General features: G+C 37.5%; 1 protein-coding gene across 3 annotated transcripts in view; it reads left to right on the top strand.

Annotated features, from left to right (window-relative positions):
• lsamp (limbic system associated membrane protein) overlaps positions 1–26,608 on the top strand; it is a 946,135-nt gene that overhangs the window by 886,897 nt on the left and 32,630 nt on the right. For 2 of the 3 annotated variants that reach the window (XM_061918977.1, XM_061918975.1), the window contains 2 exons: positions 4,447–4,578; positions 12,468–12,588. In XM_061918977.1, the coding sequence (XP_061774961.1) occupies positions 4,447–4,578; positions 12,468–12,588 (253 nt within the window). The remainder of the gene's footprint in view (positions 1–4,446; positions 4,579–12,467; positions 12,589–26,608) is intronic. The other variant, XM_061918976.1, reaches the window with a different exon arrangement.

The following is a 26,608-nucleotide window of genomic DNA, read 5'->3' as shown; positions in this document are numbered from 1 at the left end:
CCACCTAGCTTTTAGCCTGCGATTAGCTTTTTTTAGTTTTGTTCATTTCAATCAGAGTAGCCTCCGCTTTTCGCCAGTCCTTTTCAAGTTTCTCGCTTGCTCCAAACTTTCTTTCTGCTGCTCGATTGCCGTTTTTTGATTCATTTTCACTACTTCCTTTCATGATCCACGTCTTGGATCATGACATATTCAGGTTTCGGTTCTGTTTGTTAACACATTCTGTCGAGTATTTGTCTTCCTCAGTTCTTTGTGGCACTTCCTGGTTTTGTTCCGTTGTCATAGTTACCCATTTATCTCCTTTGATCACGCGCACCTGCCCTTGATTAGTTATCTCCCTATTTAAGACCGCCTTTGTTTGACATTCTTTCTTGGACTCTTATTTGCTTCACGCTACAGTTGACGTCGCTCTTTCCAGCATTGTGGTAACTACCTTCGTGTACACTAGCTTCCATGCTATTTCAGTGGTTTGTCCCTAGCTCATGCTAGCGCTTTCTGTTTTGTTTGTTAGTGCCTTCGAGCAAGTGTTTTTGGTTCTTACTCTGTTTTAGTTAGTGTAAATAACTTGTTCCTACCTCACGCTGTGTCCATCTTCGCTGCACTCACGAGAGAACAACTCGTCACTACAATGCCACCCAGACGTCACACTTCTACCTTGTAACCTGCAGTATATGAATTCCTTTTTGGTACCATTTTTGTGCAGCCCTTCTCAGTTTTTATAAGTTACCGCCAATATTGAAATGATCAATTTTCATAGGTACGGAAGTAGTAGCAGGTAGCATCTTTTTTTTCACAGTGTACTTCTGTCATGACCCGCCCCGCCCCCAAAAAAATGTTTATTGGTTGACGTGTGTGCGTGACGATTGCTGATATACACCTAGTCTCTTACGTGAATGAGATAAATAATATTATTTGATATTTTATGGTAATGCGTTGATCATTTTACACATAAGTCGCTCCAGAGTATGAAAAAAATGCAATTTATAATTAAAAAAAAATTGGTATATATATATATATATATATATATATATATATTTATATGTATGTGGTTTCAGACGCTATTCAGCACTTGTAAGTCGTGATGTTATTAGATCGGGCCCTGATTAATCATTGATGGATTTGTCAAGAATTTGCATCCCAGTCTCACCATTTTACCCCCGTCGATGATGCTACTTCCACTGTGTATCAGCACAGGCCATCCTTCAAGTAATAAAGCATTTGAGGAAACAGTATTACAGCTTATCCCGCAAATGTTATCATGTGCCTTAACGTCTAGAGTCACATGATAACCTCAATTAATGGGTTAGAAAGTGCTCGGAGAAAAACGTGTGAGACGACGGCAGGCAAAGAGCGTCCTATCAGTTTGCGCTAATGACTTTCCCACCCTGCCTAGTTGCAGGGCATCTGGTCATCTCTGTGAGTTGTGTAATGGTAACAGGGGTTGTTTGCCGGCCGGCAGCACTTTTCTTTTTTTTTTTTGCCCTATTACATTTTAGCTTAGAATTCATATTTTTGGACTAGGGATGGGTACCTTTTTAATGCGAAACCAACGTGGAACCAATTCCCAATACCTGGGAATCAATATCAGTACTCAACAATAGCATTTTTCGGCACATATATCTACCGAAAACTATCTAATATTTAACATTGAGCTGATGTTGACAAATTTATATACTGTATGTATGTGTATATATATATATATGTATATATATATATATATATACATATACATATATATATACATATATAAATATATATATATATACATATATATACATATATACATATATACATATAAATATATATATATATATATATATATATATATATATATATATATATATATAGATATATATATATATATGTAAAGTTGTCATCAGCTCAATGTTAAATATTAGATTAAAGAATGATTATTTAATTATTAAATATACATACATATACTGTATATATATGTGTGTATATATATACATGTATTTATATGTGTATATATATATATATGTATATGTGTGTGTATGTATGTATATACATACATATTTATGTATATACATACATGTGTATATATATATGTATTTATATATATATTTATTAACAAGGTAAAACATGTTAATTTTCTTAATAATTAAATAATTTTTTTATCTAATATTTAACATTAACCTGATGACGTTGTCATCATATATATATTTATATATATATATATATATATATATATATATATATATATATATATATATATATATATATATATATATATATATGTATATATATATATACATATATATATATGTGTATATATATATATATATATATAGGGACGGCGTGGCGCAGTGGAAGAGTGGCCGTGCGCAACCCGAGGGCCCCTAGTTCAAATCCCACCTAGTACCAACCTCGTCACATCCGTTGTGTCCTGAGCAAGACACTTCACCCTTGCTCCTGATGGGTGCTGGTTGGCGCCTTGCATGAAAGCTCCCTCCATCAGTGTGTGAATGTGTGTGTGAATGGGTAAATGTGGAAGTAGTGTCAAAGCGCTTTGAGTACCTTGAAGGTAGAAAAGCGCTATACAAGTACAACCCACATATAAAGTTGTCATCAGCTCATTGTTAAATATTAAATTAAAGAATGATTATTTAATTATTAAATATACATACATATACTGTATTTATATGTATGTATATATATATATATATGTATACATGTATGTATATGTGTATATATGTATAAACATACATATTTATGTATAAACATATATATATATATATATATATATATATATATATATATATATATATATATATATATATATATATTAACAAGGTAAAACATGTTAATGTTCTTAATAATTAAATAATTTTTTTATCTAATATTTAACATTGAGCTGATGATGTCATCATACACACACACACACACATATATATATATATATATATATATATATATATATATATATATATATATATATATATATATCTTAATTAGATTATCCAGAGAATAGTGCTCAATACCGTGGTAGAGCGCAATATATGTATGCGTGGGAAAAATCAACAGGACTACTTCATCTCTACAGAACTGTTTCATGAGGGGTTCCCTCAATCGTCAGGAGATTGAGGGAACCCCTCATGAAACAGTTCTGTAGGGATAAAGTAGTCTTATGATTTTTTTCCCACACATACATATATATATATATATATATATATATATATATATATATATATATATATATACATATATATATATATATATATATATATATATATATATATACATATACAGACCAAAGGGACACACCTTCTTATTTAATGTGTTTTCTGTATTTTCATGACTATTTACATTGTAGATTATCCCTGAAGGCATCAAAACTGTAAATGGACACATGTGGAGTTATGTACTTCACATAAAACGTTAAATAACTGAAAATATGTTTTATGATCTAGTTTCTTCAAAATAGCCACCCTTTGCTCTAATTACTTTTTCGCACACTCTTGGCATTCTCTCAATGAGCTGATTTTACTGAAGATTTTGTGAAACTCTTACAATACAAAAAGAAGTCCATTGTAAGATAATAATACTAGCACAGACACTCGTAAGTGTGTTAGCATATTAGCTGATGCAAACAAAGCTAGCGTCATTACATGACGATAGCAAGCACAAATATGGATGAAAAAAACTCCTACAGACATCACGCATAGGACAATTTAATAAGTATAAACATCTTCAGTTATATTATAAAACTGATACGGTTTCAAAAACACAACAAAGGACACAATGAGTTTCGACTTTGTCTTAACGTAACTACAAGGCCGATAAACATTAGGGTTGACCAAAATAAATATTAAAAACTCTTCTAGCCATCAAATACATCGTTTGTCATTTCCACATATTATCCCTGTGCTAACTTAACAAACCATACAAACGGAGGTAGGAACAGGTAGAAACCTGCATCCACTTTTCATTTGGGGAAAATGAGGGTGCCTAAGCACAATTTATTTGAAGCAGGATGCATAAAATGGCAGGTTTTATGTTTCATTTGCCCTAAGGGGGAGGGGACATTTGCTTGCCTAACAGAATTGGTATTGCGACATCCAGTGGACACATTAAGAACAGCAGTTTCGGTCATAAAAAATTGCAGCTCATTTCTTATACCTTGCAAACTCATCTCGCAAATCACGGGTCCTACATTTGACACCCCTTATCTAGTGGTAGTCACCTAAGTAAATATTTTAATGACATGACTCAAGGCTTCAATCAAATCCTTATAATCCGACTACTGTAGGCTGTACTTGTTAAATAAAAACTCTGTCTTGCTTTTAATGAATACTTAAGCCTACCACACTACTGTGATTTTGGTCAATATGTTGGTACTTGGAGAGCCAATAGTGTTCTGAGGTGGTAGCTGGTGAACACATTTTGAGAAGCACTGATCTAGCTATTTTAACTTATTCTGCTTCTGTACAGCAGAGCCACTGGATGGAGAGGAGTACCTGGACATCATCGGTATAATGCGAAACCAAGCGGGGCGCTACGAATGCAAGGCCAGCAACGACGTTGCCACGCCCGATGTCAAATACGTCAACGTGATCGTCAACTGTAAGTAACCCCGAGATTTGGTTTCGAAGCACTGATCAGTCGTGTCAGATAACACTGGGCGGATAAAAACAAGGCTGGAAAGGGCTGAGACTTGGAAGAACAGAGTGCGGGGGAAAGTTTTGAAGCGCTCTTCAATCCTGCAAAGATTCATGTTATTCTGACTGGAATTGGCTTAGTAGTGATTTTCTGCTACGAATAATCATTCGTATTTACATTTGATGAGACGTAAAAATAGACTTGGTTTCGAAAAGCACTAAGTGCAGCCTTTTCCAAACACAGGGGTGGGACAGAAAAGCGGTCGTTTTGTTTTTTTATTGACTTTCTGGTTGTTAGAATGAAATGATTTTTGTTATTTTGTCATCAAGAAAGCACTCTTTCTTTTTTTTTCTTGTGCTTTTTCTGAGCAAATGGGTTTGTTCTGATGAATGCATTTGCATGATGAAATGGAAATGCATGATGTATTTTTTCTTTCGTTTGGGTCCCATTGAAGAACCAAATGGATGTCTACTCAAGCCAGTATCTACAGTAGTACATAGGTGTCACATTCAAAACAAAAAAATAACATGTCAAACTTAAGGCCCGGGGGCCAGATCTGGCCCGCTACTTCATTTTAAGTGGCCCGTGAAAACCGGGAAGTAATGTGCATCAAAGTAGCCCTTATTTTTTTATATATTTGTTCTTTTAATATGGAGACAAAATGTACTATTATCAAAAATAAATACTGTATTTTCCGGACTATAGACCGCACCAGGGTTTAAGCCACATCCACAGAATACAAAAAAAAATGCTTTTGCTTATATTAGTCTCACCGGACTATAAGCCGCAGATATGTTGCAAAATCAGTTATTTACACAGTGTCAATCAATCAATCGATGTTTATCTATATAGCCCAAAATCACAAGTGTCTCAAAGGGCTGCAGAAGCCACAACAACATCCTCAGTTCAGATCCCACATCCGGGCAAGAAAAAAACTCAACCCAGTGGGATGACAATGAGAAACCTTGCAGAGGACCGTGCTTGGGTTTAATGAAAATGTTTTAGCACAAAACTTGGTAAACGTGGGGGAAGAAAAATCCATAAATTAGCAGCACCATTTTATAAGCCGCATAGCGCAAAGCCTGGGAAAAAAGTAGCGGCTTACAGTCCAGAATTTACAGTACTTAAATATATGCTTTTCTCCGTAAACTATTTCAAAGCAAGTTATCTATAAATATTACAAGGGGCTCTCTGCATGCGATGTGGCCCTTAATGAAAACGAGTTTGAAACCTTAATATAGTACAAAAGTACCTCAATTTACATTCTTAATTGGTTCTGTGAAGGAACTCTTAACTCAAAACGCTTGTATCTCAAATCAATGTTTTCCATTGAAATTAATTGTTTCTTGACCCTCTCAAAAATACAGTTTTAACATAAAACGGAACAATAGAATGTACTGTGGCTGGGCCGTTAAAATGGTATCATTATATATCGCAATAGACGCATAATCGATATCAATATAAAATGTGCTCGATAAAATCTTCGATATGTATTCATATTTTTTGGTCGGAAGAAACCAGAAATTATGAAGCAAGATGTGTTTCATGAAGTCACTCGCGCTTTGGGAACCCAGCAAACAGGAAACAAGAAGTGTCACCGAGCGATGGGAGAGACACGCTAACAGCCCCAATCACATAAATGTATCGACTACTATGTTTGGTAGTCGATACAGTAGCCGTCTTTCTGTCTCGCCGTGGATTCTCTGCATGGAGTGAGAAGAGAAACTGTAATATATTTATTTTATCAACTCATTGACAGAAACTTGTCTTCAAATGTGTTGGTTTTAATGCGGACGGTGCGGCAACATCCTGACACTTCCAATATGTCAGTTTAATAAGTAGCTTCCCAAACTACTGTGTATTGTTCAATAGCTTATACACCACTGCCATCTTGTGTCTCAAATCGGAAACTACCTCCCAATCTACTTTTAATCCGTTCATTACTTTCGCCGTGCTCATCCAATGATAAACTTACTTGCCAACCATGAGACCTCAGAATTCGGGAGGTGGGGGGGTGTATATATATATATATATATATATATATATATATATATATATATATATATATATATATATATATATATATATCCGTTTCGGCCACCGTGTTCAATGCTGAAGTCTGATCTACAAAATTTGCAGGCAGCATACCCCTTCGCCTTCAAGCTGTCCTGGATGAACTGAAATTATTTTTTCCAATCATTTTGGAACTTGCAAGCGTACTTCTTCTTCTTACTCGTCGTCGCCATGTCTCTTCTTCGTTCTTCCGCTTCGTCTCTGTTATGTTTTTGTACATTACTACTTGCCGTAGTTTATAAGCAATGTATGATGGGAATCCGGATGTTGTGTGTCAGTGTATTACCATGCCTGCCTACTTTATGGGTTATAGATAAATCTATGGATAACGGATATATGCCTTTAAGGCACGCCCCCAATATTGTTGTCCGGGCTGAAATCAGGAAAAATTCAGAAGAATGGTTTCCCCGGGAGATTTTTGGGAGGGGCACTGAAATTCCGGAGTCTCCCGGGAAAATCGGGAAGGTTGGCAAGTAATCTGATAAATAGCACCCCTTGTAAGTTGGGAATTGTTTTACTGTATTTATTGGCAGGCTTAAATTAGTCATAAAAGGGTCAAAAATGATCAATATCGATCAATATATAAACGAATACTGCGACACAGTTTTCAGCCATATTGCCCAGCCCTAGAATGTACTAGTAACAGTAGTTTATTGAAGTAAAGTAATAATAATGTACAACATATACCTTGGAGAGCAGACTATAATGGTGTCTCCTTTCAGCTGTTTTTCCATCAAACACACAATCAGCAGCTTTTCCATATTTTCATTGACAAATGTTCGCCGGTTGGATATTGTTTTACTGCTTCAGTGTGATGCAGTCTAGCAAGTGATACGCTATAATTGTTTGCCAAGTTGGCGACTCACTCTGTTTTTGATGATTTATTTTTTCAATTCAAATTAATTCTTCCTCTCAACACCGTCCTTCACACTCACTTCCTTCCTTCCCATGATTGAAAAACAAAGTAATGTTGATTTCCAGCTAAAAAAGCTACTGCTAGTGTGTAAGACCAGATTTTTGTGTGCGGACCTCATAGAGTTCACAGTGTCATTTGCTTTGACAACTAATGGAGGGGATGTTTGTAACCTAAAGCATAACAATTAGCCGACAGACAGCTCTTAAATTGGGGCCCTTTTAAGTTGAAGTGCCACTGTATAACAATTCAGGACACTTTTATTCATATTTCACATAATCTAACATTTGTTCTGAGCTGACAAATGTTTTGTGATGTTGCTGTTATGATTCGCCGCCCGGATCACACATGGTTTTGGTTTCTGAGTCCTTTTGTGTTTTTTCGTTCGTTTTGGACTCTTCCTTGTTGTTGGTTTTTGCACTTCCTTATTTATCTTGTCTCCATGGTTTCTGATTTGTTCCACCTGTCCTTGTTATCGACGCGCACCTGTGACAATTTATTACTTCCCTATTTAAGCCTTCCCTCGACCTCAGTTCTGTCTGGATTGTTTGTTTGCTCCATGCAACACTCACATTGGTATTTTCTCTTGTGTCTTTACTTGTGCTAAATCTCGCCTTCGCTTCTCGTGCGCTCGGCAGGCTTATTTTGGACTTTGACTCAGTGCTAAGTGTTAGCCTAGCTCTCCGTGCGTTCAGCACACTTTTCATTTGTTGTTTTTGTACCAGTGTTATTTTATTTTGGTATTAAAACAAGCTCTTAGCTGCAATTCCTGCCTGTCTGGTCCTCGTGCATCTTGGGGTGACTCAACGAGCATCCAATATGCGTGCACTGCGTGACGGACGCCTCTCCTTGTCAAATCAAATCAAATCAAATCAACTTTATTTATAAAGCTTGCATCTGTGACAAGGAATTTGTCATTCATGACATAGATTTTCTTGTGTCCATTATTTTAGTAAAGTATTATGTGCAAACAAAGCCAAGCTATCCAACAATGCTTGTATAGCAGGGGTGTCGGATTTGTTTTCATGGAAGGCCACGTTGGAGTTATGGATGTCCTCATAGGGCCTCCTGTCGCAGTGAATATATATGAATAGTAATGTATAAAGAGTCTCCTCATGGTGTTATTTCCACAATTATTTATAGGGCACTATTCATAAAAAAGTAAATTGAAAAGGCTTTACAGATGCATAAATTTACAAAAAGGCATTGAATAAAAATAATCATTATTCAATTGAAATCAATAAGCGTAGATAATATACTTCTGATCATTATATTTGCCTAAATATAAATTAATAAAAATGTGTTTATTTTGTGGTTTAAAAAAAATTCTAAAACTGGCAGCTCAGTTACTAGAATTTTAGCGTGAAATGTATGGTGTTTTTGAAAATGGAAAAATTATATACAACTCTTTTTTTACGATTAAATTTTTTACTGTACCATATTAATTTTTGCAGTGTAAAATTTGATGGATACTATGAGTCAAACAAATATTTCGGTATATATAATTATTCAATAAAAAACATGTTTGGAATGTATAATCATATAATCCATCCATCCATTTTCTACCGCTTGTTCCCTTTTGGGGTTGCGGGGCACGCTGGTGCCTATATCAGCTACAATCGGGCGGAAGGCGGGGTACACCCTGGACAAGTCGCCACCTCATCGCAGGGCATAATCCTATAATATGGGTTGCATTATTTGATAGTTTTACAGTTTTAAAGATATGCAACAGCATGGAGTACAAAATGGAAAGAACAAATACATTTAGTAAGAAAAGATCAAGTATATTATTGACGTATAATATTTCTGAGCTTTCGCGGGCCACATAAAACGATATGAACACGCTGAGGCCCTCTACAAGAAGGGACAGAGCCGCCTCTACTTCCTCAGGAGGCTAGGATCCTTCAACGTCTGTACAAAGATGTTGAAGATGTTCTACGAGTCGGTGGTGGCGAGAGCTTTCTTGTATGCCGTGGCCTGCTGGGGTAGCGGGCTGAGAGTGAGGGACGCAAACAGACTGGACAAGTTGGTAGAGAAGGCCAGTCACGTGGTGGGAGTGGAGCTGGACTCTCTGGCGGTGGTGTCAGAGAGGAGAAGTCTAGCAAAACTCCTAGCCATTATGGACAACACCTCCCACCCACTACACTCGGACCTTGCGGAGAGAATGAGCACGTTCAGTGGAAGGCTCAGTCTCCCAAAATGTAACACGGAACGACACAGGAGGTCCTTCATACCGACAGCCATCAGACTGTATGATGCATATGTTCCTTGACTGCACTTAAATGTAGAATATATGTAGAATATATTTATATTATTCATATATTATATATATAATATACGTCATACATTTTTTATTATTATTATCGTTTATTGTGAGCGAACTGTGGTGCTGAATTTCCCCCAGGGATCAATAAAGTACTTTCTGTTCTATTCTATTCTTTATGGCGGGCCAGATATGGCCCCCAGGCCTTGAGTTTGACACCTGTGTTCTATAGGAACCAATAGTTTATACCAGTGGTTCTAAAACTGTTCTCACTCAAAAAAACACTTGATTCTCCAAATACCACCATAATGAACAACGTTAAAATGCAGTAGCGTAGCAGGCCTAAATATTCATTAAAAACAAGGCAGATGTTTTATTTAACAAGCATATTCAAGAATTTGGTGACTGCAATATTACACACAGTTTGAACAGTAACACTGTATTTGAATATGTAATTAAGTGATTCTTTGGCGTACCACTAGATCAGGGGTCGTCAACCCAAAACGTTGAAATAGCCATATTGGACCAAAAACACAAAAAAAATAATCTGTCTGGAGCCGCAAAAAGTGAAAAGCTGTATAAAAGTCTTATAATGAAGGCAACACACGACGTAAATGTCTATGTTAGCTGTATTAGCCTACTATCAAAACGACTTTAAAAGTCTTATTTAAGTGTTATAATGAAGACAACACATGATGTAAGAGTCTATATTAACTTTATTAGCCTACTATCAAAATGACTTTAAAAGTCTTATTTAAGTGTTATAATGAAGACAACACATGATGTAAGAGTCTATATTAACTTTATTAGCCTACTATCAAAATGACTTTAAAAGTCTTATTTAAGTGTTATAATGAAGACAACACATGATGTAAGAGTCTATATTAACTTTATTAGCCTACTATCAAAATGACTTTAAAAGTCTTATTTAAGTGTTATAATGAAGACAACACATGATGTAAGAGTCTATATTAACTTTATTAGCCTACTATCAAAATGACTTTAAAAGTCTTATATAAGTGTTGTAATGAAGACAACACATGATGTAAGTGTCTATATTAGCTTTATCAGCCTACTATCAAAAGGACTTTAAAAGTCTTATATAAGTGTTGTAATAAAGACAAAACATGACGTAAGTGTCTATATTAGCTACAATAGCTAATATCAAAATGACTATGTAAGCATATCTCCGTTAACAGAAATGTTGAAATGTAACACCTTTTTACAGCATTGGAAAACATTAATAAAATGGAGGCTCCTCTGAAGGTGAGATAACTGGCTTTTAATGGCCAAAGGTATAGATGTGTGTGTCCAAGTTAAAGGAAACTGCAGGCTGTCTTCTCTTAATTGATTAATCACAATCTTTGGCAAGCTGGGTAACGTTTGCTGTGGTCTGGAACAACATTGCAGACAAACAACTATCTGAAATGCAGCCAATATTCCATACAGATAATGTGTCATGAGACATGCAAATATAGATTAAATACACAGAAGATAAAAGTAAAGGATATTAAATTAGCTTAAATATAGTTACAAACGAGGCATAATGGTGCAATATGTAGCTACAACTAGCCTAAATAGCATTTTAGCATTGATTAGCTTGCTGTCATGCAATGACCAAATATGCCTAATTAGCACTCCAACAAGTCAATGACATCAACAAATCTTATCTTTGTGCATTCACGCACAGTATAAAAGGTTTGGTGGACAAAATGAGACAAAGAAGGAGTGGAAGATTTTACATGTAAACAAACTGTTGCATCACAATCCACACTGCGGTGAGTTCAATAACCGCCAAAATTAGTAGGACAAAACGATGTTCACCAAATACTCTCATCAGTGAAGCATACACACAAACGTATTTAACAGTGGGCTTTCTTACAACTGGGAAGGTTTGGGTCATGTTTGTCCTCACAAAACAAAAAACATACTAAAACTAAAAAATTATTTTTCCAACCCATATTTTTCGATTTTCAATCCGTTTTTAAAAATGCTTCAGGGAGCCACTGGGGCGGCTCGAGAGTTGCTGACCCCCGCACTAGATGAAGCCTGCAGACCACTGGTTTGAGAATCACTTTTACATGATAACCATATATGACATCGGAACACCTGAGATGCATCATGTTGCTGCAAAAACATATTGATGCCTAAAAAAATCCTCTTTATTGCCTTTTTTTTTTTTTCTTGTCCTAGAAACTTAAATGGCTCATTTGGTTTACGACCACCAATTTATTTCTGAATGGAAGAGGCAACAACCGACATACACTCATAATAAGATATACACAGTATGATGAGATCCAACACAAGAGTTTAGTATCAAAAAATCTGCTTTGTCAAACATAATACTGATCTACAAAATGTATTAAGAATTTAGTTGTATTGGTATAACCAGATCTTATCAGATTGTGTACGTAATACAATATCTGTCGATACATAAAAATTGCCTGGATATTTGTGTTTTGCATACAGGGCTATTTCTTCTCTCTAAAGAAATAGAGAAAAAACAAGATGATGTTGTCACGTCACTAAAAAAGTTTTTTATTGGCAAGACATGCATGGTGAATGAGGAAATGTAACTGATGGTAAAATCCTGTGCCCGTGCAGACCCTCCGACAATAAAGAAAACCAAAAGCTGGGAGTCCCAGATTGGCCGCATGGGGTCGCTGGTGTGCGAAGCCACCGCTGTGCCCACACCAGAATTCGAATGGTACAGGGACGACAAAAGGTAAGAAAAACCCTTTTTTTTTTGTTTCCGACCCACATTAATGTGCGAAATATGTCACGATATATTATTCGTGGGATAAATTACAACAGAATCACTTCAAAACGGGTTACAATGGCTCCTGATTTGGATGCAGACTACATATATAATATATAACACTGGTTCTCAAATGGGAGTACGCGTACCCCTGGGGGTACTTGAAGGTATGCCGAGGGGTACGTTGGATTTTTTTTTAAATATTTCAAAAATAGCAACAATTCAAAAATCCTTTATAAATATATTTATTGAATAATACTTCAAGAAAATATGAATGTAAGTTCATAAACTGTGAAAAGAAATGCAACAATGCAATATTCAGTGTTGACAGCTAGATTGTTTGTGGACATGTTCCATAAATATTGATGTTAAAGATTTCTTTTTTTGTTTAGAATTAAGTTCATGAATCCAGATGGATTTTTATTACAATCCCCAAAGAGGGCACTTTAAGTTGATGATTACTTCTATGTGTAGAAATCTTTATTTATAATTGAATCACTTGTTTACTTTTCAACAAGTTTTTAGTGATTTTTATATCTTTTTTTCCAAATAGTTCAAGAAAGACCACTACAAATTAGCAATATTTTGCACTGTTATACAATTTAATAAATCAGAAACTGATGACGTATTTTACTTCTTTATCTCTTTTTTTCAACCAAAAATCCTTTGCTCTGGTTAGGGTGTACTTGAATTAAAAAACTGTTCACAGGGGTTAGATCACTGAAAAAAGTTAAGAACCACTGATGTATAATATATTTAGTAGTTTCCAGTTTTTCCATTTGTAGTTATCATATCAAAACTATCACTAATCTATTTCCAAATGTACTGTTAATATTTGGTTACTTTCTGTTGTAACATGTCTCTGTCTACACTTCTGTTAAAAGGTATTAAGCAATTAATATGTCGTTTAGTTAAATTGTAATAGTATTGGGCGATACTACAAATTTGGGTATCGATCCAATACCGGGTAGTTACAAGGGCGATATTGGTCATACCATTGCTGATACTGATACTTGAAATGTTCAAGTTCCATTTTTGATCCCAGTTATAATCAGACAAAAACAGAGAATGAAAGTGGGAACAATATGAAATAATATCTACATTTTTTTTAAATTCCATTTTATAAATATATAGTCAAAATAAAAAATGTATTCAGTCGATCCCCCCTTCCTTCCCCCCTCCCACACACACACATTGCGCTTCTAATATTGCGATTTCACACATTTTTATTTAATATATCTTCCTTTTTTAAGCATATTCTATTGTAATACATTATATTTTATTTAATTATATTATATTATATACCTTTTCAAACATAAAAAAGGCTGAATAGACTGAAAATGACAGTATTATTGGTCACTAATCGATCAAAACAATCAAAATGTGCTGTTTAGTATTCTGGCCACTGATTGGCTCAGCCTCATGCATTATTAATATATTGGATTAAAATAATGTAAAGTTGACTGAAGGATTTTATTTCATGTCAAAAGGGCTTTTAATAATGTTAATAATGTATTTAGAAGGTCATAAACAGTTTTTTATGCTCTAGCTATTAACATATTTGATTTATAAATAATGATTCCTACAGTAGGTAAGGTTGTATTTTTTCCTCATTCCTGTGAGAATCCTGCATGTGACTGAAGCATTAAAGATTGCAACTATCCAGGTTTATCTGCAGTCTGCTCAAACAACCACCAGGTAACATCTGTGAGCAGATAATACCATATCATCTTCTTCTCTTATCAGGTCCTATCACGTCGGCATCGCATTCTTCACGCATGTTTTTCTCTCACCTTTTTAGTGAGGTATGAGGCAAAAAGTACCCCAGACCTACTGCACTTGTAATTAATGTATTTCGGTCAAGTCGAGAACCGATTATCAGCAATAAATGAGGGACGACTGCAAAGAAAATTAACTGAACAAAAACTACTATTGGCTTTTATTTATATCCTTGGGTTTCTGTGTCCGGGTACTTATTTCCTGATTTTGTTAGTAACAAAAATTACCAAAAAATAGTTTGCTTAATTGAAAATAAATGTAATCACTGTAGTATCGATAATACCCTGATACTATTAGCTATTCTTGTATATACACTTTTTAATCTGCCTGTGGTATGTCGTGTGGCATGTTTAGCTACTCACCGTCCTCCAGTGATCATAGTACTTGTAAGAAACAGTTTATTTGAGGTGATGGTTAGTGATGCATTAGCTGCACTGTGGAGGGTCTAGTATTGTAACGATACTAATCTTTTGTTACCAGTACTAAAATTATTTTGGTACTTTTTGGTACTTTTGTAAATAGAGGGGACCACAATAAAATGCATTATTGGTTTTATTTTAACAAAAAATCTTAGGGTACATTAAACACATTTTTCTTATTGCAGTTAAGTCCTTAAATAAAATAGTGAACATACCAGACAACTTGTCTTTTCGTAGTAAGTAAACAAACAAAGGCTCCTAATTAGTCTGCTGACATATGCAGTAGCAAAACATTCTATTATTTTGTCAACATTATTAAGGACAAGTGGTAGAAAATTAATTATTAATCTACTTAATTGTTCATTTACTGTTACTGACAAACACATTTTGGAAAAAAATCCGCACCAAACCACAACATACACACAAAAGAACAAATACCCAGAAACGCTTGCAGCACTAACTCATCCGGGACGCTACAATATACACCCCCTGGTAATCCTACCCCCCACCTCAACCCCGATTACGTCACATCAACTATTCCACTTTGAAAAATAATTTTGGTGGACGACTTTACATATTTTGTGTGTTTGCCGTAAAAAAAACATAGTTTTGTTTGACAAAAAAGGGCGGAAAACAAACAAACAAAAAAACAACATAAAAAAAAAAAACATTTTGAAATGAGGAATAGATCTGAAGTGGATGTAGACTCCAGAGATTTAAGCGTTAAATATAAAATGTATTTATGACCTGGCACACCATTATCATCATTTCATGACCCAAGCAAAACACATTTTTACACTTTTATGCTGAAATAAATACACCTACAACTTATTGAATAAAAACATAGAAAAAACTACTAGCAGCGGTAAAGTTTAGATCCATGAAGAAAAGAAGAAAGTGAATGAATGTTTATAACTGAATACATTTACATATGCATACAAATTTGTCTTCTTTTTATATTATTTCTTTTGATGAATTAAAGGCCTACTGAAATTAGATTTTCTTAATTAAACGGGGATAGCAGGTCCATTCTATGTGTCATACTTGATCATTTTGCAATATTGCCATATTTTTGCTGAAAAGATTTAGTAGAGAACATCGACGATAAAGTTGGCAACTTTTGGTCACTAATAAAAAAGCCTTGCCTTTATCGGAAGGAGCAGACGATGTGCGCGTGACGTCACAGGTTGTAGGGCTTCTCACATCCTCACATTGTTTATAATCATAGCCTCCAGCAGCAAGAGCTATTCGGACCGAGAAAGCGACAATTTCCCCATTAATTTGAGCTAGGATGAAAGATTTGTGGACAAGGAAAGTTAGAGTGAAGAACGAAAAAAAAAAAGAAAAGGCGGCGGCAGTGGGACCGTTTCAGATGTAATTAGACACATTTACTAGGATAATTTTGGAAGATCCCTTATCTGCTTATTGTTTTAATAGTGTTTTAGTGAGATTGTAAAGTCGTACCTGAAAGTCGGATGGCTGCGGTGAACGCCAGTGTCTCTGAGAGAAGCCGAAAAGCCAAGATCACAGCTGCCTTTTTGAGCTGCAGGAGGAGGTCGCATAATCCACTGAAGTCTCCGGTAATAGCCGAATTAATATCACAATTTTCCCATCCAAAAACTTGATGTAGAGAAACATGTTCGCTTGACCGCTCTGTGTGAAAGCTTCACAACAAACAAAGAAACACTTGCTGTGTTTCGGTGCTAAAGGCAGCGGCAATCCACCACTTTCCACCAACAGCATTATTCTTTATAGTCTCCATTATTAATTGAACAAATTGCAAAAGATTCAGCAACACAGATGCCCAAATTACTGTGTAATTATGCGATGAAAAAAGACAACTTTTAGCCGTGTGTGGTGCTGGGCTAATATGTCCGCTACAACCCGAGACGTCACAAACACGCGTCATCATACGCATCATCATTCCGTGACGTTTTCAACAAGAAACTCTGCGGGAAATTTAAAATTGTAATTTAGTAAACTAAAAAGGCCGTATTGGAATGTGTTGCAATGTTAATATTGCATCATTGATATATAAACTATCAGACTGCGTGGTCAGTAGTAGTGGGTTTCAGTAGGTCTTTAAGTAACGTTTATGACCTTTTTCCAAACCACAATATAGAATGTGAGATATAACAGGACAATGCATACGTCTATCATTTGTTTTCAAAATGTTTACAAAAAAGTGGGACCCCAAAAATTTACTGTGGGACCCCATTTTTATGACTTGATGGGGTCCATAGGACCCCGTTTTGAAAATTCGTAGCGCCAACATTGCTGTCAACAGAGGAGAAAAAATGCTTTATTTAAAAAAATCAATCAATCATCAATCAATGTTTATTTATATAGCCCTAAATCACAAGTGCTTCAAAGGGCTGCACAAACCACAACGACATCCTCGGTAGGGCCCACATAAGGGCAAGGAAAAACTCACCCCAGTGGGACGTCGACCATGATGACTATGAGAAACCTTGGAGAGGAACCCCAGGGGACCGAAAGCAATGGATGTCGAGCGGATCTAACATGATATTGTGAAAGTCCAATCCATACTGGATCTAACGTAACCGTGAGAATCAAGTCCAAAGTGGATCCAATATAGTAGCGAGAGTCCCATCCAAAGTGGAGCCAGCAGGAAACCATCCTAAGCGGAGGCGGATGAGCAGCGCAGAGATGTCCCCAACCGATGCATAGGCGACCGGTTCATCTTGGGTCCGGACTCTGGACGAGCGGTCCTTCTTGAGTCCCGATTTTGGACAGCCAGTACTTCATGGCCACCGGACCGGATATAGGAGAAACAGAAAAGAAACGGCAGATCAACTGGTCCAAAAAGGGGTTTATTTATAGGCTAGAGTATACAAGCAAGTTTTAAGATGAGACGTAAATGCTTCTACTGAGGTAGCATCTCGAACTGTTACCGGGAGGGCATTCCAGAGTACCGGAGCCTGAACAGAAAACGCTCTGTAGCCCGCAGACTTTTATTGGGCTCTGGGAATCACTAATAAGCCGGAGTCCATTGAACTCAGATTTCTTGCTGGGACATATGGTACAATACAATCAGCAAGATAGGATGGAGCTAGACCGTGTAGTATTTTATACGTAAGTAGTAAAACCTTAAAGTCACATCTTAAGTGCACAGGAAGCCAGTGCAGGTGAGCCAGTACAGGCGTAATGTGATCAAACTTGCTTGATCTTGTCAAAAGTCTGGCAGCCGCATTTTGTACCAACTGTAATTTTTTAATGCTAGACATGAGGAGACCCGAAAATAATACGTTACAGTAATTGAGACAAGACGTAACAAACGTATGGATAATGATCTCAGCGTCGTTACTGGACAAAATGGAGCGAATTTTAGCGATATTACGGAGATGAAAGAAGGTCATTTTAGTAACGCTTTTAATGTGTGACTCAAAGGAGAGAATTGGGTCGAAGATAATACCCAGATTCTTTACCTAGTCACCTTGTTTAATTGTTTGGTTGTCAAATGTTAAAGTTGTATGATTAAATAGAGGTCGGTGTCTAGCAGGGCCGATAATCAGCATTTCTGTTTTTTTGGCGTTGAGTTGCAAAAAGTTAGTGGACATCCATTGTTTGATTTTATTAAGACACGCCTCCAGCTGACTACAATCCGGCGTGTTGGTCAGCTTTAGGGGCATGTAGAGTTGGGTGTCATCAGCATAACAGTGAAAGCTAACACTTTATTTGCGTATGATGTCACTTAGCGGAAGCATGTAGATGCTGAAGAGTCCAGGGCCAAGGACCGAACCCTGGGGAACTCCACACGTTACCTTAACATAGTCCGAGGTCACATTGTTATGGGAGACGCACTGCATCCTGTCAGTAAGATAAGAGTTAAATAAAGCAAGTTCGAGTATCATTGGCAAATTTTTACCTGCCTTGGCACGCATATACAGTATGTGTCCTCTTTTTGTGATTTCCGAATATGGTCAGCCTAGCATAAAGAAAGTGTGAGCTGCAACATTAAGGCTACTGTTTTGTCTGTGAAACTTAAGTCAAACTAAAATGGATGAGGTTATTAAATCCATACATCACTCTCGGATCACACGTCCTGATGTGTGATGATGTTTCAAGCGGAGTCTATTTTTCATAGCAAACACGATTAGACCAAAAAGATGCAAGTTTCACAAAGTCAAACCTACTTAATTATAGCGCTGGTGATTACCCCCATTTATCTTACATGGTCATAAGACAGGGCCAGGGAAGGGAGGGAGTTTATTATGCACTCATCCTCCTCCATCTATCTCCTCCGAGGCGTCCTGGGTAGAACGCATAAAGAGATTAACCAGAATGTCTATGAGAAAAGCTTTTATAAGCTTTTACATGTTGGCTAGCATTTATGTTTTAGACTCTAATGTATACGCCTTTTTATGTAAACACACTCATGTGACAACCACACATATACAGTGAAACCTCAACTTAATAGGTTTTGAACAGAGTTTGTTAAGTCGAAAAGTTTCGAGAAACCCAGTTTCTATATGAGTTGGGAAATTGTGTTAGATGTAAATATAAACAGAATACAATGATTTGCAAATCATTTTCAACCCATATTCAGTTGAATATGCTACAAAGACAACATATTTGATGTTCAAAGTGATAAACATTTTTTTTGTTGAAAAAAATCATTAACTTTAGAATTTGATGCCAGCAACATGTGACAAAGAAGTTGGGAAAGGTGGCAATAAGTACTGAAAAAGTTGAGGAATGCTCATCAAACACTTATTTGGAACATCCCACAAGTGTGCAGGCTAATTGGGAACAGGTGGGTGCCATGATTGGGTATAAAAGCAGCTGCCATGAAATGCTAAGTAATTCACAAACAAGGATGGGGCGAGGGTCACCAATTCGTAAGCAAATTGTCGAACAGTTTTAGAACAACATTTCTCAATAAGCTATTGCAAGGAATTTAGGGATTTTACCATCTACGGTCCGTAAAATCATCAAAAGGTTCAAAGAATCTGGAGAAATCACTGCACGTTAGCGATGATATTACGGACCATGATGCCTCAGGCAGTACTGCATCAAAAACCGACACCAGTGTATGAAGGATATCACCACGTTGGCTCAAGAGCACATCATAAAACCACTGTCAGTAACTACAGTTGGTCGCTACATCTGTAAGTGCAAGTTAAAACTCTACTATGCAAAGCGAAAGCCATTTATCAACAACACCCAGGAACGCCGCCGGTTTCGCTGGGTCCGAGCTCATTTAAGATGGACTGATGCAAAGTGGAAAAGTGTTCTGTGGTCTGACGAGTACACACTTCAAATTATATTTGGAAACTGTGGACGTGGTGGCCTCCGGAACAAAGAGGAAAATAACCATCCGGATTGTTATAGGCGCAAAGTTCAAAAGCCAGCATCTGTGATGGTATGGGGGTGTATTAGTGCCCAAGGCACGGTTAACTTACACATCTGTGAAGGCACCATTAATGCTGAATGGTCCATACAGGTTTTGGAGCAACATAAGTTGTCATCCAAGCAACGTTATCATGGACGCCCTTACTTATTTCAGCAAAACAATCCCAAGCTACGTGTTACAACAGCGTGGCTTAGTAGTAAAAGAGTGCGGGTACTTTCCTGGCCCGCCTACAGCCCAGACAGAGAAAATGTGTGGCGCATTATGAAGCGTAAAATACGACAGCGGAGACCCCGGACTGTTGAACGACACACATACATATATATATATATATATATATATATATATATATATATATATAGATAGATGGATAGATAGATAGATAGATAGATAGATAGATAGATAGATAGATAGATAGATAGTACTTTATTTATTCCGTCAGGAGAGTTCCTTCAGGAAAATTAAAATTTTCAGCACAATCCCATTCAAGATCAGACAAACATTACAGGGAGACAGAACAGGATTGCTGACGGGTCTGCCGGCTTCCAGCGCCCCTTACAAAAAAGGTGAGATACAGGTAAACAAGGTGGGGGGGAATGGGAGAAAAAAATAGAAGATTAAAAGAAAATAAAAATATCAGTCTAAGCCTGGGCCCTGGAGAGGGGGTGCAGACTGAGGCCAAGGGGGAAAAAAACAACTCATAGCCAAAGAACACATCCCTCTTACATGTGTGTAAGAGGGAAACATCAAACATCAAAGAACACAGAGGACATTAAAGACATTAAAGCAGCAGATACAGACACTTCTACATTCATCTATCAATAAAAAGTAAAAGAAACATATACACTGTGGTGGCCTCTGCGGTGTTCCACGCCATCGTCCGCTAGGGTGGAGGGAGCATGGCCAGAGACAGGAGCAGACCCAACAAAGCAACCAAGACAGCCGACTCCACTCTCGGTCAGTGTCTAGTCCGCATGGATGAGCGATGATACGTCCAAGGTGACTGAGGTGTCCGACACCTGCTCACCCAGCCAAGACACCGCGAAGCCTCTCCGTCCCGGCTCTCAGTGCTAGCTCTGCAGCCCTGTCCCCTCATCCGCATCTCCTCCAGTCCCTCCAAACAGACTCCGGTGTAGCAGAGACCCAGCAGCTGGTCTCCATGGCCAAAAGGCTCCCGGGAGGCAGATCCAAAAGTCCACAAAAAAAGCACCACAGAGGTCACGAAAGTGCCACCCCTTGTCACACAGTCCCAAAGGGTCCCGGACCAAAAGGCAAAAAAACATAACAACACATGAAAACAAGAGGGAAACACAAAAGGATGACACAAGAGCACAGAGCTCCTGCCAACAGCAACCACTACAGCAGCGCCATCTTGGGAAAAAAAAAATTATATATATATATATATATATATATATATATATATATATATATATATATATATATATATATATATAGCGGAGACCCCAGACTGTTGAACGGCATATACATATATATATATCCATCCATCCATCCATCCATTTTCTACCGCTTATTCCCTTTCGGGGTCGCGGGGGGCGCTGGCGCCTATCTCAGCTACAATCGGGCGGAAGGCAGTGTACACCCTGGACAAGTCGCCACCTCATCGCAGGGCCAACACAGATAGACAGACAACATTCACACTCACATTCACACACTAGGGCCAATTTAGTGTTGCCAATCAACCTATCCCCAGGTGCATGTCTTTGGAGGTGGGAGGAAGCCGGAGTACCCGGAGGGAACCCATGCATTCACGGGGAGAACATGCAAACTCCACACAGAAAGATCCCGAGCCTGGATTTGAACCCAGGACTGCAGGAACTTCGTATTGTGAGGCAGACGCACTAACCCCTCTGCCACCGTGAAGCCCATATATATATATATATATATATATATATATATATATATATATATATGTATATGAATAATACTGAAAATATACATACCCCCACTACACCCCCCACCTCCAGAATTCGGAGGTCTCAAAGTTGGCAAGTATGCCTGTATCATGGCAGTAAAACGGCTTATCAAACAAAACCGAAGTCATCGTTAGACCCACTCCCTCCGGAAGCGTGTTTGCATATTCGCTAATGCTAACAACAATAGCTTGATTACATTAAAGTTGCACATATTAAATGTGTATGAAAACACTCCTACCAAAATCACAAATGGGACGGTTAAGAAAGTATGAATTGTTTTAGGTATATTGTAAAACTTACAAACTTTGCTTGGAATAATGAATGAAAAATACTTTTGAGCAGAAATGCTATGGACTAATACTTCCGATTCAAGGAACATATCACTAAGTACATTTTTAATCGGCTGCAGTGAGCAAACTCGTCCAAAAGATGCCGCCATTGCACAAACAATGAGACACGTGGAGCCCGACTTAAACAAGTTGAAAAACTTATTCGTGTGTTACCATTTAGTGGTCAATTGTACGGAATATGTACTGAACTGTGCAATCTACTAATAAAAGTATCAATCAATCAAAAAACACTTTTTTAGTGTCTCTGTCGGTATAATTTGAAAACAATTTGTTGAATACAAAACATTATGGCCGTTAGCGTAGAAACTATCCTTACATTAGCCGCACCGTTGTATGAGCCGCATGGTGCAAAGCGAAGGGGGGGAAAAGTAGCGGCTCGTATCGCTGAAAATATGATAAAACTTGGTATATAAAGTAGCATTGAGCATTGTAGCTAATGCCTGCAACACTCTGCCGACAAACTGTGCTGGGATCAATCAGCCCGCCCACAATGGATGTGCTGCCGGGCACAAAATGCTTACACTGCAGGCACACAATGGATACCACACCATAGCTATCTGTATTAGGTCTCTGGGGTTGTTAAATCAAATATCCTCGGTCAGTGCTCAAGATACAGTTTGACTCTGCTATGACCTGTTATAAATAGCCCAGTCCAGTGTGGGCTAGAGCATCATTAATTTATTTTCTGGACCGTCCTATATCTACCTATCAATAATCAATGTGCACCCTCTGCCAAATGGGATTACATTTTTATGAGTTAAACTTTATTTCTATGATTTTATCTGTTATGTGATAATGACCTATTCTCCCATAATGACTCGCAAAGATCACAAAGTGTGAGGTGGCTTATGTAATGCTGTTTTGCAACTCAGCAATAATTGCCTGGCAATGGAAGTCAGACTTCCAGCACTGCACTCTCCTGCGAAAATGTGTGACCATCAGCAGATTTTCACTTGTATTGCCAGACTCTTGACTCGGACTAAAACACAATAACGTCCATGATGACTGCCCATTCAGGGCCAGCAAGCAGAAGACCGACATGTACAACTTAAACTCTAGTCTATGTTCATTTCATTCATTTGGTAACATGTGATAACAACACTATGTGATGTGTATTTTGTGTCCAATAAGATTTCAGCTTCCATGTGTTGCCCATGTCACTGTAATCTGCCTGCAGAGTGACAAGTATGTGGGAGTTGTGGCTTGTGCAGCCCTTTGAAACACTTGTGATTTAGGGCTATATAAATAAACTTTGATTGATTGATTGATTGATATATCACTTAAAGGCCTACTGAAACCCACTACTACCGACCACGCAGCCTGATAGTTTATATATCAATGATGAAATATTAACCTTGCAACACATACCAATACGGCCAGTTTAGTTTACTAAATTACAATTTTAAATTTCCCGTGGAATTTCTTGTTGAAAACGTCGCGGAATGATGACGCATATGACTGGTTGTAGCGGATATATTAGCCCAGCACCACACACGGATAAAAGTAGTCTCTTTTCATCGCATATTTACACAGTAATTTGGACATCTGTGTTGCTGAATCTTTTGCAATTTGTTCAATTAATAATGGAGACTATAAAGAACAATGCTGTTGGTGGAAAGCGGTGGATTGCAGCTGGCTTTAGCACCGAAACACAGCCGGTGTTTCTTTGTTTGTTGTGAAGCTTCAACACAGAGCGGTCAAGTGAACGTGTTTCTCTACGTCAACCAGCAAATTTTTGGATGGGAAAATTGTGATATTAAGTCGGCTTTTACCGGAGACTTCAGTGGATTTTGGGACCTCATCCTGCAGCTCAAAAAGGCAGCTGTGATCTTTGCTCCTCAGCTTCTCTGAGAGACACTGCCGTTCACCGCGCCATCCGACTTTCAGGTATGACTTTACAATCTCACTAAAATACTATTAAAACAATAAGCAGATGAGGGATCTTCCAGAATTATCCTAGTAAATGTGTCTAATTACATATGAAATGCGGCCTGCTGCCACAATCTCACTAAAACACTAATAAAACAATAAGCAGATGATGGATCTTCCAGAACTATCCTAGTAAATGTGTCTAATTACATCTGAAACGCCGCCTAGAGCCGTCGCCTTTTCTCTTTTTTTTTCTAGTACTTCACTCTAATTGTCCTCATCCACGAATCTTTCATCCTTGCTCAAATTAATGGGGAAATTGTCGCTTTCTCGGTCCAAATAGCTCTAGCTACTGCTGGCTATGACCGTAAACAATTTGAGGATGTGAGGAGCCCTACAACCCGTGACATCACGTGCACATCGTCTGCTACTTCCGGGAAAGGCAAGGCTTTTTTATTAGCGACCAAAAGTTGCGAACTTTATCGTCGATGTTCTCTACTAAATCCTTTCAGCAAAAATATGGCAATATCGCAAAAGGATCAAGTATGACACATAGAATGGACCTGCTATCCCCGGTTTGAATAAGAAAATCTCATTTCAGTAGGCCTTTAATGGTTGATTAGAGCCAGTCGAAAAGCCGAATAGTCTGTAGTGATTTGCACACAATACTGCTTACAACGCCTGATGGGAGGAGTAGGAAAAATAGGTTTGGTGTTGAACATCACAACAAAGTGGAGATGTCCGATAATAACCGACTGCCGATATAATCGGCCGATCAATGCTTTAAAATGTAATATCGGAAATTGTTGGTATCGGTTTCAAAAATTAAAATTTATGACTTTTTAAAACGCAGCTGTATACACGGATGTAGGGAGAAGTACAGAGCGCCAATAAACCTTAAAGACACTGCCTTTGTATACCGTCTCAGTCACATGATATCAAGGGCTTTTCACACACACAAGTGAATGCAATTCATATTTGGTCAACAGCCATACAGGTCACACTGAGGGTGGTCGTATAAACAACTTAAACAGTGTTACAAATATGCGCCACACTTTGTACCCACACCAAACAAGAATGACATTTCGGGAGAACATCCGCACCGTAACACAACATAAACACAACAGATTAAATAACCGGAACCCCTTGCAGCACTAACTCTCACTAAAAATAATGCACTTTGTGACTTCAATATTAAATATGGCAGTGCCATGTTGGCATTTTTTCCCCATAACTTGTTTTGATTTATTTTGGAAAACCTTGTTGCATTGTTTAGTGCATCCAGCGGGGCATCATAACAAAATTAGGCATAATAATGTGTGAATTCCATCACTGTATAATCGGTATCGGTAACTGAGAGTTGGACAATATCGGAATATCGGATATCGGCAAAAAAGCCATTATCGGACATTTCTACAACAAAGTCAATTTTCACATGTAAGGAGAGGTTGACTGGCTAGCAGTGTTGTCCCAATACCAATATTTTGGTACCTGTACCAAAATTATTTCGATACTTTTCTGTACTTTTCGGTACTTTTCTAAACAAAGGGGAGCACACAAAATTGCATTATTTGCTTTATTTTAACAAAAAATAGCACTTACTTTTCAGAGGCGGTATAGTACCAAATATGATTTATTAGTATCGCGGTACTATACTAATATCGGTATACCAGTACTTATGATTGAGTGGAATGTTTTTAGCTTAGTATTGTAGCAACGTGGCAGTTAAAGTATGTACTGTATGTAGTGTCAGAGTCTGGGATGTTTGTGGCTGTCGTGCTTCGCGGGTTTTTCGCTTGTTCTGCTTTAATCGACTGAATTGAACAAAAGTAAATTGAGCTTGGTGGAGACTCAAAATGTCCTCCGCATTTGTTTTAGTTACGGTTTAGTGACATCGCATCCGTCTCCATTCAAGTGCCTAATTAGTTAACTGTTTATAATGTATGGCTTTAAACCACAGAGGCCCCCGATCCAATATCGATATCAGCAAAAACGCGTATCAGATGATATCCCTTATTGAAGCTCTGATACAGTCAGTCTTGCAGCATGTTTACTTGTGCAAACTGCTAAATTTCCTCCAATAAGCACAACTTTTCTTGTATTTTAGTCAAGTCGTTTACAAAAGGTAAACATGGTACAGTAGGCTATAGGCTACCATAGGTTAGCATTTATGCTACAGTTAAGCACACAATAGCACAAACGATAGACATACATAAAAAATTTCCTTAACTGAGCAATATTATAGTCTAAAACACACCATTT

Source organism: Nerophis ophidion, linkage group LG13, assembly GCF_033978795.1.
Source record: "Nerophis ophidion isolate RoL-2023_Sa linkage group LG13, RoL_Noph_v1.0, whole genome shotgun sequence".
Lineage (NCBI taxonomy): Eukaryota > Metazoa > Chordata > Actinopteri > Syngnathiformes > Syngnathidae > Nerophis > Nerophis ophidion.
Note: the sequence above shows the minus strand (reverse complement) of the source record. Positions and strands in the feature narration are given on the sequence as shown.